This window comes from Theobroma umbraticum, unplaced genomic scaffold, assembly GCF_002168275.2.
Source record: "Theobroma umbraticum cultivar Fairchild unplaced genomic scaffold, ASM216827v3 scaffold_30.0, whole genome shotgun sequence".
Taxonomy (NCBI): Eukaryota; Viridiplantae; Streptophyta; class Magnoliopsida; order Malvales; family Malvaceae; genus Theobroma; species Theobroma umbraticum.
In genome coordinates, this window is record NW_018397254.1 from 563,529 (window position 1) to 581,705 (window position 18,177).

At 38.3% G+C, this 18,177-nt stretch overlaps 5 protein-coding genes across 8 annotated transcripts in view; 3 read left to right on the plus strand and 2 right to left on the minus strand.

Moving 5' to 3' along the window:
- The window catches only part of STRS1 (DEA(D/H)-box RNA helicase family protein), a 4,778-nt gene extending 4,425 nt beyond the window's left edge, over positions 1-353 (plus strand). Inside the window, exon 13 of the mRNA XM_021423228.2 lies at positions 41-353. Coding sequence (XP_021278903.1) covers positions 41-136 — 96 coding nt within the window. The 3' untranslated portion in view covers positions 137-353. The remainder of the gene's footprint in view (positions 1-40) is intronic.
- Positions 354-3,031: 2,678 nt separating this feature from the next.
- On the minus strand, positions 3,032-5,875 carry LOC110424667 (disease resistance protein RPM1-like). Its single transcript, XM_021439289.1, has one exon. It carries the CDS (start codon positions 5,873-5,875, stop codon positions 3,032-3,034), a length of 2,844 nt encoding a protein of 947 aa, XP_021294964.1.
- A 4,278-nt stretch (positions 5,876-10,153) lies between these two features.
- On the plus strand, positions 10,154-12,973 carry LOC110423824 (disease resistance protein RPM1-like). The gene has a single exon (XM_021438222.1). The coding sequence runs from the start codon at positions 10,154-10,156 to the stop codon at positions 12,971-12,973; it is 2,820 nt and encodes a 939-aa protein (XP_021293897.1).
- Positions 12,974-13,795: 822 nt separating this feature from the next.
- On the plus strand, positions 13,796-17,137 carry LOC110414094 (disease resistance protein RPM1-like). 2 transcript variants are annotated; one of them, XM_021425269.2, is made up of 2 exons: positions 13,796-14,073; positions 14,208-17,137. In XM_021425269.2, exon 2 carries the CDS (start codon positions 14,274-14,276, stop codon positions 16,992-16,994), a length of 2,721 nt encoding a protein of 906 aa, XP_021280944.1. In that variant the 5' UTR covers positions 13,796-14,073; positions 14,208-14,273; the 3' UTR covers positions 16,995-17,137. The 2 variants fall into 2 exon arrangements, with proteins under 2 accessions (XP_021280944.1, XP_021280870.1); XM_021425195.2 differs by lacking the exon at positions 13,796-14,073 and having other exon boundaries at positions 14,085-17,137.
- Positions 17,104-18,177, minus strand: part of SUV2 (protein dimerization) — a 6,281-nt gene continuing 5,207 nt past the window's right edge. For all 3 annotated transcript variants that reach the window (XM_021425708.1, XM_021425789.1, XM_021425629.1), the window contains exons 11-12: positions 18,047-18,177; positions 17,104-17,685 (exon numbers count right to left, since the gene is read on the minus strand). The exon at positions 18,047-18,177 is cut by the window's right edge and continues 66 nt beyond it. In XM_021425708.1, the coding sequence (XP_021281383.1) occupies positions 17,430-17,685; positions 18,047-18,177 (387 nt within the window). In that variant the 3' untranslated portion in view covers positions 17,104-17,429. The remainder of the gene's footprint in view (positions 17,686-18,046) is intronic.

The window sequence follows — 18,177 nt, forward strand, 5'->3', positions numbered from 1 at the left end:
TTTTAGAATTTTGGTTATCTTGTTGCCCATCTTAATGCAGGAGTCCAAGCTATATGGGGCTCACTTCAAAGAAATCGCTGCTGATGCTCCAAAGGCTAAGAAAATAACATTTGACAACTCTGATGATGAAAACTGACCCATTTGGTGCAAAACTCATGGGAGTCTACAGCAAAATATGCAGAATTGATTATAGAAATTGATACATTACTTTTTATTCTATTTTTTCCACCTTATTTATTTATTAAACTTTTTTCTTACGGCAGCAATTGATCTGAATATGAATCAATTGCTGATTGTATGAACATGTAAAACCTTGATTGTTATTTTCATTAAATGGGATCTGATTATAAAAATCTCGTTTAGCAGAAAAGGAAATGCTGAAGGGAAAAGAGAATAAGAAAATTATCATAGAAAATATACCAATATTCAAGAAATATTAATAATTACAAAGTCCAAAGCTTCTATGTTTGATTTATATTGCACTTCTTTTGCATTATCTATCGGTAGAACTTGTCACACGGGTGTGGTTAACATTCTAAATATCTATACTTATCATGATTAAACCTCTAAAGCATTAGACAAACAGAATCAGGGATTGGAAAACCAAATAAAAGAACTAAATTTACCCAGAGCGTACCAGGGATTGGAAAACCAATGCTTTATTTGGATCTCTGACCTGAGAAATTTAATTGCGAAGGATCATCATATGGTATACATTGACAGTAAAAATGCTTGGTCGAATCACCTTTGCAACCTCCATAATTTCGTGATATTTCTCAAGTCCGAGGTTAAGTATCAATTAACAAGATGGGCAGCAGTTCTCACAACAGTCAAAAAGTTTTAACAGAAAAAAGACGTCAAACTAGTAGAAATTTAGCAGGCTCACCTGTACTTTTGTTATGGCGTGCTGAGTTGGATTGTTTATTCTGAGTTGTGGAATTTGTGTACTTATGGTCTTATACTACTCAGAAGGATGCATAGGGGGTGCATGTGCTTTTGCCCAAGTTTTCACCGAGGTGAGGCAGCTTATCTGGAGACGTTTAGATTAATAAATTAAAAGTTCCAGTGTTCATTAACAAGTCTAATTTGCAAACTATTCCATCGTGGAGATTACAGAAAGGATTGAAAAGATAACACATTGATAGCTGTTGAGAATTGGCGCCCCACTCTTTTTAACTCAAAAGAACCAGAAAAAAAAAAACTTGGATTATTATGCCTTTGTCATTAGAGTTTGGTTTTGCTAGATAATTCACTAAATACAAGTTAAAATTTTCAATGCCAATAATCCTTACTTGTAGTTTCTAGTGTCAGAATTTAACCCCGAGAAAACATTGAAGAATTACAACCGATGCTTTCCGTAGATCTAAGCTCTAATTTTGCCAAAAATTTTCGTAGAGAGAGGCCAAGGACATTAAATGCAACATCATCAATCGTCCATCTCTCGTCCATGCGAGTAACAGAGAGGCCTGCCTTTAAATTGTCCCCGAATCTTGTGATTATAGCACTTGATTGACCAGAACATGCAATGACACCCTCTACTATCCTATCGTCCTAAATTTTCGTAGCCATTGTGGCTTCCCAATAAGCAGGGTGTGTTCCAGGTGACTGAATCCTCGTCAAGTAGGAGTCCTACAGAAACACCAGCGTTATGGCTGAAGTATCCAAAGGTGTGTAAGCACACAGATTCAATGACTCCTGTCGGCCAGGTCCATTTGATAAGCACACAGTTTCAATGACTATAGCTCAACAGCCACCACAAACCCAGTAGGAATGATAAACCCAAAGCCAAGGTCTAAGACATGAGTCACCCCCGAGACCAAAAACTAAAAATTAATCGTGTTCTTTGCACTAAAAATTTTTGTTTATCAAGACACTGCAAATTTTCTTTGTCAACTTGCCCCTTTCTTCCAAAGCAGAAGTGCCTTGAAAGAATCTAACCGGATATGCAGAGGAATGGGGATTTACATGGAATGATAGGGGGACGACTCTGTTGCGCTTGAGTTCTGAAGTCCCCCTGGCTTTGAGTTAGTGCGCCATTTTCCAGGCAAAGTTTTGGGCGATTTCAGGAAAATCAAACCATGGTCGGAATCCCATGGATCAATGCGTCCATTCGCTTTAATCATGGATCTATGTCAAAAAGGAGGTGTTGGGCTTTTCGGCATTAAACTCTGACGTCCTCTCATTTTCTTGAAGCAACAAAAAAGGAAGCCCAGTCTTTAACTCTGCTTAAGTAAGCCCGGAAATCATGAAACAGTTCAAATTCAATGATGAGGAAAATTGAACTAGACGAAAGGGTCAGAAATGTTCTACACCATGAATAAGAAGATCGGTATATATATATATATGTTACAGTTCGAAAACATAAAATCAGTGACAAAATATTTGCTGCATAGTTCGAAGTCAAATGATATCAAATTTGGAATGTTTGATCCAAACATATGCTTATTGTTGAGGTCAGAAAGAATGGATGGAGCTTTCTGGTCGAGATGATGGGTTTCTCTGGTTGGATCGAATGCCAAAAAAGGTAATCAGGGGATTTTCAGTGATTCTCTCTTATTCTTTTTAAAACGTGATCCAAGCATCAACGATGCGTGACATCTACTTTGACACCGCATACATCAAGCTGATGAAGAGGCCTGATGGACCTTTGATTAATTGGGTCTGAAGCCCTGTAGTATGGTATAATATTTTCTTTTTTTAATGAAAAAAAAAATATCACAGAGCAAGAAAATACTAATATAAATTAATTATTTATTATCAAAATCAAATTTTGACCTTTACATACAAACAGAAATGCACATGCACCCACCTTAAGTAAGGACAATCTCAAGGAGGTAAAATGACTTGTTATTATATGCAATCACATCTAGAATCCTTACCATTTCTTTTTCTTTTTCCATTATTTTTCCTTAACAATCACTTCTTATCCATATCCATGTAATCTAAAGCTCAAGTGGAACTATTTTGACAATTATTTACATATACAATGATCATTTAACTTAACATAATATACAAATTAATTACAGGGATCTCATTTCCAACGTGCATGAAGATCTTGGCAACATATGACAGTGTTGGGCCGGGGCGAGCTCTCTCCATCACTAGAAGTCTCCAAAGAGTAAACCTCCCACGCTCCATCTCTCCAGTAAGTAGAATACACTTCGGGGATGTGAGCAACTCTCCAATAATCTTCACCATGTTCATCCAGGCGAAGTGTCCTGATCAATTCATGAGGCATGTCGAAAAATTCAAGTACGTTCAGCTTTGTCAAATATTCAATACCTAGTGGTACCTTCTCCATGGATTTGCATCGCTGAATGCTTAGCTTTTGAACACAGGGCATTGCTCCCACCTGGACCTGCACCCATTTGAGTTCATCGAACTTGTCAAGGCCTAGATGCTTTAGCATTTTGAATCCTCCAGCCTTGAAGCACAACGTTTCTCCATCATAAACCTCAACTAGTTCAAGATGAACAAGATTCGGAAGGTTTTGAAGAGATGCCAGTGGATCTTCCGCTAAGTGGCTCCATTTCAGATATACTTTCACCAGGCTATGAAGGTAAGGGATCCAGTGCGGTAAGGCCTCCAATCTGCCTCTCATGTACAGCCGCTGAAGCAATGGAGGAGGAGAAATGAGGTGTTGAACATCGATGATCTCATCTTCTTCAATTGCAATAATAGACAAAGCACGAAGACTTGACAGGTTTTGGATGGACGAGCACAATTTCTTCCCATCTTCCTTCCTCAACTTTGTAATGCCTAGTCTCCGCAACTGAGTGAGCTTCCCCAACTCTGCCAATATAACACTTCCCTGGTCTACCTCTATTAAACACAGCTTTTGAAGGGATTGCAGGTCTCCTATTCTCTCAAGAGCTTTAAAGCCATATTTTGAGTGGAAGTGATCATAAGACTCAAACTCGTACCGGTAGACTAGAAGATGGCGGAGACGTTGGAGCTGGAGGATCTCAACTGGCAATTCAGTAACATAGGCATGCTTAAGGTCCAAGGTCTCAAGGTTTTGAAGCTTCCCTATAAACCTTGGAACAACTGTTACCTTGGTTTCCCTTAAACTCAAGTACTTTAGATAGTACATGTTGACAATTTCAACTGGAAATTTCGTTATAGCTGTAGCTTGCAAATCAAGCACTGCAAGTAGCCTAAAACCTCCAGGAATTAATCTATGCAAGGATGGATTTTCTTCCACCCCAAACATGAATAAAGAACGTAGTTGAGAAACAAATCTATTTTGCAGTACATTTTGCAATGTATTATGAATTGAGAGGCGTCTAACTTTGTCTGGCCACATTGCATTCTGTTCTTTTGCTATGGCAGCAAAGTTCTGTTCTCTCGACTTCAAAATAATGATCTCTCGCAGAAGGTCATGAATGCGGCACGACTTCACCCTTCCATCACTGGTTGTCCCTGCTACTTGGATCAAGCTTCTGTTTAGGAGCTCATTGAAGAAATCCTCTGCTACTTCTTCTTGTGTCTTTCCTTGTTTCACTTCAACAAATCCCTCTGCCGTCCACAGTCGTAACAGTCGCATAAGCTCAATCGGACGATCCTCAGGAAAGATGCTCAAGCACAGGAAACATGATTTTAGATAGAATGGCAAATCATTGAAACTGAGTGACAATACTTTCTTCAAATTCATAAGCTTATCATTGCCATCAATTTCAGCACCAAGACTACGACCAACCATTTCCCATTCGTCTATTCTTCGCTTGCTTTTTGTAGCCAAAACACCACTGATTGCAACAATGGCAAGGGGCAGTCCCTCACACTTCTTCAAGATCTGTTTACAAATTTCCTCTAAATAGGGAGGGCAATAGTTTCCACGGAAAGTTTTCCTACAAAATAAGCTCCAGGACTCTTCAGGTGGCAAAGGCTCCAAATTGTACACTTCTCCTTCAGATTCTATGCGAGAAGAAAAGGCTAAGTCAGCATTCCGCGTGGTAAGCATTACTCGACTGCCGCAATCATTAGCAGGCAAGGCAAATTTGATTGCATGCCACTCGTTAATGCGCCATACATCATCCAAAATGATTAGGTACCTTCTTTTCCGCAGCAAGTTTTTAATGATTGTTTTGAGCTGATAGCTGCTCATGCTATCCACTCCTTCAGGGACTGGTTTACTGATTACTCTGGAGAGTTGTTGAACCATGTCTTTAAGGAGGCCATCAAACTTGAAAGATTGAGAAACCGTGATCCAAGCGTGTACTTTGAAATGTTTCTTCACTTTTGGATCATCGTAGACTTGCTTTGCCAAGGTCGTTTTCCCCAGTCCTCCCATCCCTGATAGCGAAATAACTTTGTAGTCTGAACCACCATTGACCAGCCATCCTACAAGCTTCATTTTGGGCTCATCAATGCCAACTACATCAGTTTTATCCAAAAGAAGGGCATCCCCTCGTCGGTCCTGCCATGTGTTATCCACACCGTTGGAGCTTGACCTTTCATCTGCACAGAACTTCAGACGAAGCCTACGATGCCCTTCACAGATGTTTCTTATCCTCGAGTCGATGCCGTGTATCTCCGAAGCAATTCGATACTGTGCTTTCATGTTCCTAACACAGCAAGACATCTTGTGAAGAAAACCGTAGAGCCCCTCTCCATGATTATGAGTTACGAGAAGCATGTATTCATCGAGAATGTCCTCAATGTCATGAGCAACATCTCTTATCTGCCTAACCCATACCTTCACTTCCTCATCAGTCTCCTCCAACGCATCTGCCACCCTCAGAAAGGCCCTCATCCGCTCCAGCTCTCCCCTCACATATGCAACTTCTTCCCGACCCCCAACCAACAGCTGCATCCCCTTTTCAAAGAAAGGTGCAAGTTTTTTCAGTACAAAGTGCACTGCACTCTCTGCCATCTTCCCTCCGCGTCCTAGACTACAAAAGTCATTGCACTTTTCAAGTCTCCAATGTGGTTAAAGAGAATTTGGAGACTGGAGGGGCTTTGGACAGAGCCCAAAGGCACCCTTAGATAAGTTTATGATTATCCCCATTCTTCCCTATCTATTTCACACAATGTCACTGCTGATGGTTGCTGCGAAAAACTCGGTCAATGGTTTCTTTACTTGGGCAGTAAGAGCACTTTGAATATCCACTAACAAGGTTAAATTTCCCTCTCATCCTACGTGGTCCTTGGTATTGAAATTACTAGGAAAAATTCTACTTTACCTGCCAGGAAAGTGATGAAATTTGTCTGACTATGAAGTGAATACTTCCAAAATGTTTAAAGCTTAATTGGGTAGCTAGCTTTCCAAAGATGGGCTTGCAATTTATGAAAATGATCATTGAATGACATGGATCAGCTAGGTCATAACGAGGCGTTTCAAGAAATATGACATTTTTTTTATCCAGTTAAGAGTAATTTGACATTGACATGAAATGCACACCTATTGATTTAGAGCATCAAGATTATTACAAGATGAGTTTGAATAATATGGTGCAGCCTTCATATGGATAGTCAATAATTATTAAACCAACTGAAGTGTTTGACCCGTTGAACAATTAAATTAACTTATATGAAGTTGTTGGGTAAGTCCATGTGCGTAAAGGATATTATTCTAATTAAGAAAAAAATGTGATTAAAGGAGTAGAAGATTACATTTTTACTTATTTATTAGTTATACTTGGTCGCAAAGATGGTCATTTTCTCTTATTATTTATAAAAATTAATGTTTTCAATATTTATAAGATTAGAATAGAGAAAATAAGATTACGTAAGTCAAATATCATAAATTTTAGAGTAAAATATTTTTAATATTTTAATATTTAATTATAATTTCATACAAGTTTACTAATCTTCAAAATGAACCATTCATTCAAAAGAATTTTTTTGGCTGAACATATAAGCTCTGCAGTTAGTCTACCGTTTATATTTTATCTTAAATTTTATTAAACTATATTATCCTTATTTTGCTAGAATCAAAATTGAATTGAAAAAAATTAGTTAAAAGATCAATTTCTAGCAGATTTTTTTCTTGCAAGGATCATTCTCCTCCTGGACGCAACCCAATAGCATTCAGGATGATGTTATCATCACAGAAAATATAATAATAATTCTCAAAACTATCTCAGCACTTGAATGGAGTGTAGAACAAGGCAGCCAAAAGCATGAAAGCTGCATCTTTATAGTTATATGGATAAAATAGCCCATAAATAGCCATAATCCATTACATCTTTCTTGACCATGGCCTGTGGTGCAATTGCTTTGACAAATACCAGAAGAAGGCTTGCACATTATGACAGTCAAATCTTGTTTTGTTACTATGCATATGCAAATTGGAAGTCTTTGCTTTTGCTGAAAGTAATGAAAACACGCTAGCAGGAAGCTACTGAGCAAGGTCAATGCAATTTTATTTAAATGCCCATTCTGTTTCTCTAATGCTTCATCCGAATTCATTTACCATATATGGTCTGGCTTTTAAAAAGGCAAGTGTAGCTACCATTATTCAAAATTCTGTGGTCCAAATTCAAGTGTAATTAAAACATCTTTGTATTTATAAGAAAGCAAACTCTTCCCCATATTCTTAATCATAAACTAAGAAGTGCAAGTCTCAATAAAATTAATATAAATCAAACATAAAAGTTTTGGGCAATAATTTATTGCACATTCTATTTGCTATGATAGTTTTCTTATTCTCTTTTTCTCTTCAACATTTCTTTTTTTTTTTTCTACAAGATGAGATTCTTATAAATAGATTTTACATATTCATAATATGAGCAATGAAAGCATATTCAGATCAATTGCTGCTATAAGAAAATGTTTAAAAAGTAAATAAATAAGATGAAAAAATAGAATAAAAAGTATTATACGAATTCCTATAATCAATTCCACGTATAAGTTTTGACACCACATTGATCAGTTTTTATCATCAGAGTTGTCAAATGTTATTCTCTTAACCTTTGGAGTATAGTCCCATATCCAGATAATAATATAATCAAAATTGTAATACTAATCCAAAGTTCAAAACGTTATTAGCCGTTGTCCATTGCTCATATAAAAGGACATGAGATATCACCATCAGCCACAAACTTGAATGTGATTATATAGTATACAAATTATAATATATATATATATATATTTAGCTATTGGCACTTTGCACTTATTATTTCCCATACTCCCTTAAATTTCTCGCATATTCTTTTTTATTATTTTTTAAATTGAAGAGACAATTATAGTAAAACCATGAATTTCACGATTTTTGAGAAAAGACATTTTCAAGAATGAAAAATTACCATATGATATGCATATTTTCCTATAGCTACTCAAACATGGCAACTAAGATTTTATTATATTTAATGAGTTTAATAAGTTATATTTTTATATTAGTTACACATTTATGCTAATTAAGCTTGTGTGACAGGATGTGAAGTATAATGTTTGTCTAAAATATGACCTTCTCAAGTTCACGTGGGAAATTATTTATGTAAAATAACTAAATTATAAGATTTATATATTTTTAAATAATATTTAATTTAGATACTTGAAATTAAGCTTCCAATTTAGAATTTTTCTTGCATACAATGTGGACAATATCGTAAAGATGAGGTCGTTTCACAACTATTGTGGATTCATCCATTTTTAATGAAGGCGGTTGATTTGCAAAATAATCTTTCACATTAAGATCCGATGTTAAACGAATACATGTAATAACTATTTTTTGTCTATTAAATTTTCATATATTTTTGTGTTTGCTCATAGTGCAACGTTTACAAATTTTTAGAATTTATTATTTTTAAAAAATAGTTTTACTTAATTTTAAACGTATTATGGAAATTATGTGACATTATAAATAGAATAATATTTTGTATTTTTGACATGTCCACGTCATTATTTACTAGAGTTGAGATTGGGCTTCATTTTTATTCCTTCAAGAAAATGAGAGGACTCTGAATTTAATGTCGAAAAGCCCAAAACCTTCCTTTTACCATAGATCCATCAGGAAAGCGAATGGACCCATTGATCCATGGGATTCCGCCCATGGTTTCATTTTCCTGAAATCACCTAAAAACTTTGCCTGGAAAATGGGTGACCAACTCAAAACCAGGGGAACTTCAGAACTTTAAAGCGTTACAGAGTCGTCTCCCTATCATTCCATGCAATCCTCATTCCTCTGCATATCTGGTTAGATTCTTTCAAACGACTTCTACTTTGATAGAAGTAAGGGTTGCTTGACAAATTAAATTTGCAGTTTCCTGGTCAACGAAAATAATATTTATTAGTTTCTAATCAAGTTTTAAAAGTCAGCAATGAAATGTTGGTACATACTGAAAGAGTTTTTCTATATTTTTAATAAATTTGATTCGATATCCTGTTAGTTAACAAAAGGTTTCTTTTCAAAATTCTTAACAGAGAAGTAAGGAGAAAGTAATAAACAAAGGGATGTTCATTTTCATGAAATTTAGAAGAAGATTAATTGTAATATGAGAATTCATAATTTAAATCATATGTTGCTTGTGGTAGAAGGAAAATTCCCAAAGTCAAGTCTATGTACATTTTAATATGGATTTATTTAGTATTAATTAAAGATAAATGTTAGTATGTTGTATGAAAAACAAAATTGAAAGAAGATTCTTGTGATTTTACTTTGTGAGCATGGGAAAATAATGTACTTCTGTGAAACATTGACAAAAATAAGATTTTAGTGCTGTTGCTTGGGCTTTGGGTGCTTCCAAGGTCTCTGGCATTTTTCAGGATTCTGATTAGGAAGGGCAGATATTTATGCAATCCTGGAAAAAAGGGTTTTTCTCTCTATCTCCATTTGTTCGATTTATCTCTTAGGAATATTGTTTTGGGTCTCGGGGGGAGGTTCATGCCTTCGGCCTTCGGCTTTTGGTGGATTATCCCTACTGGGTTTGCGGTGGTTGTTGAGTTATAGTCATTGAAAACTTTTGCATTTCCAACACGCAAGCCTGTGCCGCTTAAGTTTATTTTATTTGCATATTCTCCAACTTGATTAAGAGTGGTTGCCCCAACTTGGTGGTACAAACATCAGCACCATTTCGACGAGAGCATGAGGGAAACCATTTGACTTTTTCAGAACAATAGTTTCACTTGCCTGAATAAACAAAAGCCAGAGTTGTATATAAGTGCAGCTTCGTGAGGCCTGAAGGACATTGCTCGGAGAGTCTAATAGAAGATGGCTGAAATTGCAGTGGAGTTTATCCTGGAAAAGATAGCTTCTTTTTTGCAAAATGAGATCCAAATTCTGCAAGGGGTTCCGGAGGAACTTGAGTACATCAGGGATGACTTGCAGAGAATGACGGCATCCCTGAGAGCTGCAGACTTGGTGGAAGATAGAGATCATCAACTCAAAGAATGGGTTCGGCAAGTGAGAGACATTGCATATGACATTGAGGATGTCATTGATGGATTCAACTATCACCATGCGGATCAACATGGGCACCGTATCCATGGGTTTCTTCACAATTTTTGCTTCTTTGTCAAGAATTTGGAGGGTTACCATCAAACTGCTGATAAATTACGAAAAATCAGATCGAGAATCAGGAATGTTTCAGGCTGGCAGCTCAACAACACTATCAACCTTAGTATAACCGATCAGGGCTCAAGTTCCATGACAACAAGTGATGCCCTTATTCTAGACAGTGCTGATTTGGTGGGCATTGATGAGTCCAAAGAGCTACTGGTAAGGTGGCTGGTCGAAAGGAACCCTGGACGCAAAGTTATGTCGGTGGTTGGAATGGGAGGATTAGGGAAAACTACCTTGGTAAAGCAAGTATATGATGATGAACGTGTGAAAAAACATTTCGATGTGCATGTTTGGATCGCTCTTTCTCATCCATTTAAGATGGAAGATTTCCTTCGAAACATTGTCCAGCAACTCTTCAGTGCAATCAGGAAACCAGTCCCCGAAGGAATTGATGATATGAAGAGTGATTGGCTAAAAGTTGTAATAAAGCCATTTTTACAACAATGGAGGTACTTGATTGTTCTTGATAACGTCTGGCATATCAATCAATGGCATGCTGTCAATCATGCATTTGCAAAAAATGATAGCAACCGAGTGATGATCACAACCCGCAATACTGATGTTGCAATAGCATCTTGCTTAGAATCTGATGATATGGTCTTTAATATAGAGCCTCTATCCTCGGATTACTCTTGGGATCTTTTCTGTAGAAGAAGTTTTAGGGGAAACACATGCCCACCTTATTTGGTCGAAGTGTCCAGACGTATCCTAGAGAAGTGCGAGGGATTGCCTCTTGCAATTGTGGCAATCAGTGGACTGTTGGCCACAAAAACAGGTACACCTGCTGAATGGGAGACTATTTACCGCAGTCTTGGTGCCATAATCAAGGACAACGACAAACTCATGAATTTGACAGAAGTGCTTTCACTGAGTTTCAAATATTTGCCATACCATCTAAAATCTTGTTTCTTGTACTTGAGCATCTTCCCTGATAACTACTTGATTGAGAGGATGAGACTAATAAGATTGTGGATAGCCGAAGGATTCGTTGAAGTAAAAGAAGGAAAGACACAAGAAGAAGTTGCAGAGGACTATCTCAATGAGCTCTTGAGTAGAAGCTTGATGCAAGTATTTGGGAGAACATCTGATGGAAGGGTCAAAACATGCCGGATTCATGATCTGTTGCGTGAGATTATCATTTCTAAATCGAGAGATCAGAACTTTGCAGCAATAGCCAAAGACAACAATGGAGCCTGGCCTGATAAAGTTCGACGCTTATCATTGCATAATTCATTGCGAAATGTGCAACACAACAGGAATGTTTCACATCTACGCTCTTTTTTTATGTTCGAAGTAGAAGATCCACTATTAAGCGCTCCTTTACACTCTCTGTATCCTGATGGTTTGAGGCTGCTTAAGGTGTTGGATTTACGAGCTGCCCGTTTACAGGCTTTTCCAGGCGAAATTATCAACCTGTTTCTTCTGAGGTACTTAAGCCTGAGAGAAACCAAGGTCAATAGCATTCCAAGTTCTATAGGGAAGCTTCAGAACCTGCAGACACTGGATCTAAAACACACTAATGTCACTGAATTACCTGTCGAGATCCTGAAGCTCCAACAGCTTCGACATCTTCTGGTCTATCGCTATGAATTTAAATACTACTCTCGTTTCCATTCCAAATATGGTTTTAAGGCTTTGGCAGGAATAGGAGCTCTCCAGTCCTTACAAAAACTCTGTTTTATAGAAGCAGACCATAGAAATGCTTCTGTACTTGAAGAAGTAGGGAAGTTAACTCAATTACGGAGATTGGGGATCATGAATTTGAGAAAAGAAGATGGGATGGCTTTGTGCTCATCCATCCAGAAGTTGACTAACCTTCGGGCCTTATCCGTAGTTTCATCCGTAAAGGATGAGGTCATTGATCTGCATCAGCTTGCTTCTCCTCCTCAATTACTTGAACGGCTGTACTTAACTGGACGATTAGAGCAATTACCAGGTTGGTTACCTCGCCTTCAAAGCCTGGTCATAGTATATCTTAAATGGAGTCGCTTGGAGGATGACCCGCTCGTTTCTCTTCAACATTTGTCAAATCTTGTACATCTCGAGTTACTTCAAGTTAGCATCGGAGATACTTTGAGTTTTAAGGCTGGTGGGTTTCAGAAGCTTAAGGTTTTAGGCATTGATAAATTCGACGAACTCAGATGCATTGAGATGGAGGAGGGAACAATGCCTGTCATCGAAAAGCTAAGTATTCTGCGTTGCAAATCACTTGAAACGGTGCCATTCGGCATTGAACATCTGACAACGCTAAAAGTACTCGAGTTTTTTGACATGCCTGAAGAATTGATCAAGACGCTCAGTCCTAACGCGAAGGGTGGAGACTACAGAAAAGTTGCACGCATCCCAGAAGTTTACTACACCTATTGCAGAGATGGAGAATGGGAGGTCTGTTCCTTGGAGAGTTCAGGCGAGCGAGTGCTGAGTGTTCAGACTGTTGAGTCTCATCTGGAAAGCATCGCGAAGAAGTAAGAATTGGGTGGGTTCGTTTTTACCATTTCATCAGGATCGACGTGTGGAGTAGGTCAAAACCAAGGGCTGCATGACCCTGGGAGGTTGACTTACTTGAGAACCGGAAAAAACGTGCCAAAACGCTTGAAAGATTTTGGAGACCCTGCACTTCCATGTAACATCTGGGATCTGTTCTCGCAACAAGGACAAAGAGAAATTATTGTTTTAGTTTTTAGAAATTAGAATGATTCAGTGGCTTTAGTGATTGATTCTGTCGATATGAAATTTCTCTAATTGATTTTATTATTTAATTCTCTGAAGTGTTATTTTTAAAAATAAAAAAAATTCTCGTCACTGTTATCTCCAATCAATATATTTATTTTTATATTCATTTATGCATAGGCACGCCGACAGTAAAAATTCATTGCTGATGTGGCAGCAGTAGCAATTTCCTCTACTTAAAACGTTGGCTAAGGAGATTTTACTTATAGTTTCCTATCGAGCAAGTTAAGCAAAGTGCTAATAATGAAAATTGCATGTGAAATTTCTGGGTTCCATCCGTTTGCTGCTCAAACAAAATCGCTATATTTCCAGACTGGGAATGTTCTTGCATATTTTACTAAATTAGATAAAGGTAAAATTAGATAAAACCTGAATCATATAAAGGTAAAATCTTCACCTTCAAAGGTAACAAAATAAGAGAAACTAACCAAAAAATCTCACTAAGCAGACCAATCTAACCCATTAACAAATGAGTGGAGAAGATATGTTGACCTATCGATAAGTTCTTGGTCAGCTGGCAATTAGGCCGGCTGCTGCAGTTTTAAGTCCGCCTTATCTACATTAAATTGTCCCACACAAACAATGGGCTATAGCGAAAAAATTCAGAGATTTGCGATACTGCGCGGCTATTTCTCAGTATCTTCCATGAACATTGGCAGTTGCGTGTGGAATTGGATACACTAAGCTAACGTTCCAAGTTATGCAATTTGTTTGAATAAGTGTCAGAAGAATAATTTCCCTTCGGTGTAGTATCGCCACGGAATGACGAGTTCAGTGCAAGAGACGCGTACATATTTGACCATCCAGATGCCAAACTAGTCCTATATATTGAACTCGAAGTAATCAGGAATAACAAATACCTTCTTTACTTTATTTATTTATTTTTTTCATTTTCAAGACGAATCTATAGAAATTGGCGATGGCTGAAATTGCAGTATCCTTTCTTCTTGAAAACCTCACATTATTTCTGCAGAATGAGGTGGAGCTTTCGCAAGGGATTCCTGAAGATGTGGAGTACATCAAGGACGAGTTGCAGAGCATGAAGGCAATCCTGAGAGTTGCAGACTCGATGGGGGAGAGTAACGAGGAACTCAAGGTCTGGGTTCAGCAAGTAAGAGAGATCGCCTACGACATTGAAGACATCCTGGATGAATACAAGCTTGACCTTGTCAATGACCGTAGGCATGGGATTGATGCTTTTCTATACAATGTTTGCTGCTTTACAAAAAAATTGAAAGCTCAGCACCGGATTGCTCCCAAATTACGAGGCATCAGATCCAGAATCAGCACCATATCTGCCAGGCGTCCAAATTATGACGGTAAGGGTACAATCGAGGTAGGCCCAAGCTCCACTACCACAGATAATCCATGGCTGGACGGTAGAGGGGATGCCCTCCTTCTAGACAGCGTTGACTTGGTAGGTATTGACGGATCCAAAGTGCAACTGATCAACTGGTTGGTTGAGAGAAACTCTGGGCGCAAGGTGATTTCAGTGGTTGGAATGGGAGGATCAGGTAAAACTACCTTGGTGAAGCAAGTCTATGATAATGCAATTGTGAAGAAACATTTTGATATACATGTTTGGGTTACTATTTCTCGTCCTTTCAAGATAGAGGAGCTCCTAAGAAATATGGTACGACAACTCTTCGATGCAATCAGGAAGCCAGTTCCTAAACGTGTGAATGAGATGAATGCGGTTCATGATCTGAAAAAGGTAGTCAAGGACTTCCTGCAGAAAAGGAGGTACTTGATTGTTCTAGATGATGTGTGGCACATGAATGAATGGGACGTGGTCAATTACGCATTGGCTAACAATGATCGTGGCAGTCGTGTGTTGCTCACAACGCGTAATTCTGGAGTCGCATCTACCTCCTGCATAGAATCTGAAGATAAGGTCTTCAATTTAGAGCCCTTACCTCCGGATGAGTCCTGGATTCTTTTCTGTGAGAAATGTTTCCGGCAGAAACCCTGTCCTCCTGAATTGGAGAAACATTCTAGACGTATTTTGGAGAAGTGCGAGGGACTTCCACTTGCAATTGTAGCAATCGGTGGTGTTTTGGCTACAAAAAGACGTACCATTGCTGAATGGGAGACTGTTTACCGCAGCCTTGGTGCTGAAATTGAGGACAACAGTAAACTCATGAATTTCAAGGAAGTCCTTCTGCTGAGTTTCAATGATTTGCCATACCACTTGAAATCTTGTTTCTTGTATTTAAGCGTCTTCCCTGAGAACCATCTGATTGAGAGTATGAGACTGATAAGATTGTGGATTGCAGAGGGGTTTGTTGAAGTCAAAGAAGGAAAGACACAAGAAGAAGTTGCAAAGGACTACCTTAATGAGCTCCTGAATAGAAGCATGATTCAAATCGCAGGGACAACGAATGACGGAAGGGCCAAAACATGCCGCATTCACGACCTTCTGCGAGAAATCATCATTTCAAATGCTAGGGATCAGAACTTTGTCACAGTAGCTAAAGAGCAAAATGCAACATGGCCTGACAAGGTTCGCCGTCTGGCAATACATAACGCATTCCCTAATGCCCAGGAAAACAGGAATGTTTCTCATCTACGCTCCTTGCTTATGTTCGGGATGGGCGATCCACTGTCCTGTTCACCAACAAAAACATTGTTTCCAGACGGTTGTAGGCTGCTTAAAGTGTTAGATTTGCGAGCTGCGCCTTTACAGACATTCCCGGAGGAAGTTATCAACTTGAAGCTTTTAAGTTATCTTAGCTTGAGGGATACAAACATCAAGACAATTCCAAGCTCTATAGTGAAGCTTCAGGGCTTGGAGACATTGGATCTGAAACATTCCCAAGTTTCTAATTTGCCGGTTGAGATCCTACAGCTCCGAAGACTTCGTCATCTCCTGGTATATCGTTATGAATTTACCGCATACTCACGCTTTCACTCCAAATACGGTTTTCCGGCTCTGTCAGGAATAGGAGCTCTACAATCCCTTCAAAAACTCTGTTTTATGGAGGTAAACCATGATGATGCCCTTATCATAGAGCTTGGAAAATTGGTGCAACTTCGCAGACTAGGCATTACAAACTTGAGAAAAGAAGATGGAAAGCTTTTGTGCTCATCCATCCAAAAGCTGACGAAACTACATGCATTGTCTATTGTTTCATCGGTGAAGGAAGAGTTCGTTGACCTGCAACATCTTTCTTCTCCTCCTCAATTGCTTCAACGACTATACTTGTACGGGCGATTAGAAAAGATACCAGACTGGATACCTTCTCTTCATAGCCTGGTGGTATTATATCTGAAATGGAGCAGGCTGCCAGATGATGCGCTTGAATCTCTTCAAAACTTGCCCAATCTTATTCATCTTGAACTGCTGCAAGCAACCCAGGGAGACACTTTGCGTTTCAAGGCTGGCGGTTTTAAGAAGCTTAAAATTCTAGGTATAGATAAGTTTGAAGGACTCAAATGCATAGAAATGGAAAAAGGAGCAATGCCACGTCTTGAGAATCTGAGTATCCAACGTTGCAAATTGCTGGAGAGGGTGCCACTGGGGATCGAATATCTGGCCAAGTTAAAAGTGCTTGAATTTTTCGATATGCCTGAAGAATTGATTATGACGCTTCTTCCTGATGCACAAGGTGGAGATTATAGGAAAGTTGCAAACATTCCAGAAGTTCATTATACCTACTGGAGAAATGGAGAATGGGAGGTCTATTTCATAGAGAGTTCAGGTGAGAGAGAGCACAACACAGTCATAAGCAGCGAAATGCTTCAAACTCGTTTTAAATAACTGTGAATAGCAAGTTTGTAATATTGTTCTGGTTTTGTCAATAGACAGCAATAAGGACCCTGCTCTATTTTGCAATCTGTAAAATCAAAGGATCAATTTCGACAAAGAATTTATCCAGAAATTTTCTCATTCTATGAGTTTGATGAAAAGAACTGAGTCTCTTTACGTAGAGAAACACTAATAAGGGTTCTTGCACATGAAACTGAATATGCAAAGCCTTAACTACACTTATAAGTTAAAATCCAGCTAATTGTGCTTCAAAATTGCTTCGGCATCAACTACATCAAGATTTGTCAAAATTTTCTGGATGAGATGAGGCAGTATAGAGCTCTCACACCTCGCCCAATCCCTAGATGCACCCTCCACCAAAACCTCAGATTCTTTCTCTGAGAAAAAGCCACAATTTACAGATTTTTTTTTTACTGCACCAGACAGTTATTCTCCTAGATAAGTAGAAACCCTTCTCTTGAATATTCGTCCCAAGTCGACAATTTCAGATTCTCTCATCTGCTTAGTTATGCTGTCAGGATGCCTTCGTTTCGATTCTTTTCTGGACAACCTGTTTGCAACATCAACAGTTAAACTGACCATATCCCTGCTGTTGGTTAACAATCTCAAGACAGAGGCAGAGTGTACTGGGTTGGACACGAGTCTATTGAGTAATATCAGCACTTCCCGTATCAATAAGGTCCTGTACAGAAAAAGATCCCATAAGTAGAGCACACATTGTTTAAAATAAAGAAAACATAAAAGTAAAACGCCAAGATTGCCAGCATTGATGGCAAAGAGTTAATGAGGGTGACTCAAAATTTTGGAATAAACTTTCACACTTTAAGGAAAACAAAGGGCTTAACTTGCAACAAATATTGCAACTAATTAAAAATATGTTATCATAAAACCATAGCTACCTTACTAGAGTAAATGCAACAGAGGCATCGTTCTAGTTTGGGAAATGTAAACAGAGCATTGAATGTGGGCAAATCCATGCCAACCCAAGCATCAGAAAAAAATAAAAATAACAGCAGGCACACACATGCAGCGCCATCACTTACCTTGCTCTAAAGGTTTCACCAGACTCAGGATAGACTGATGCTTCTAAGTCTATCTCAGATACCAAATGTTGCAGAATCAGTGTTAGAAAATTTGCCTCTCTAGATAGCTTGTAATTCACTAGTATTTCAAA

Bases quoted from the DNA above. Each gene is read 5' to 3' on its own strand.
- LOC110424667 (XM_021439289.1), bottom strand. From the start codon at position 5,875: ATGGCAGAGAGTGCAGTGCACTTTGTACTGAAAAAACTTGCACCTTTC.
- LOC110423824 (XM_021438222.1), top strand. From the start codon at position 10,154: ATGGCTGAAATTGCAGTGGAGTTTATCCTGGAAAAGATAGCTTCTTTT.
- LOC110414094 (XM_021425195.2), top strand. From the start codon at position 14,154: ATGGCTGAAATTGCAGTATCCTTTCTTCTTGAAAACCTCACATTATTT.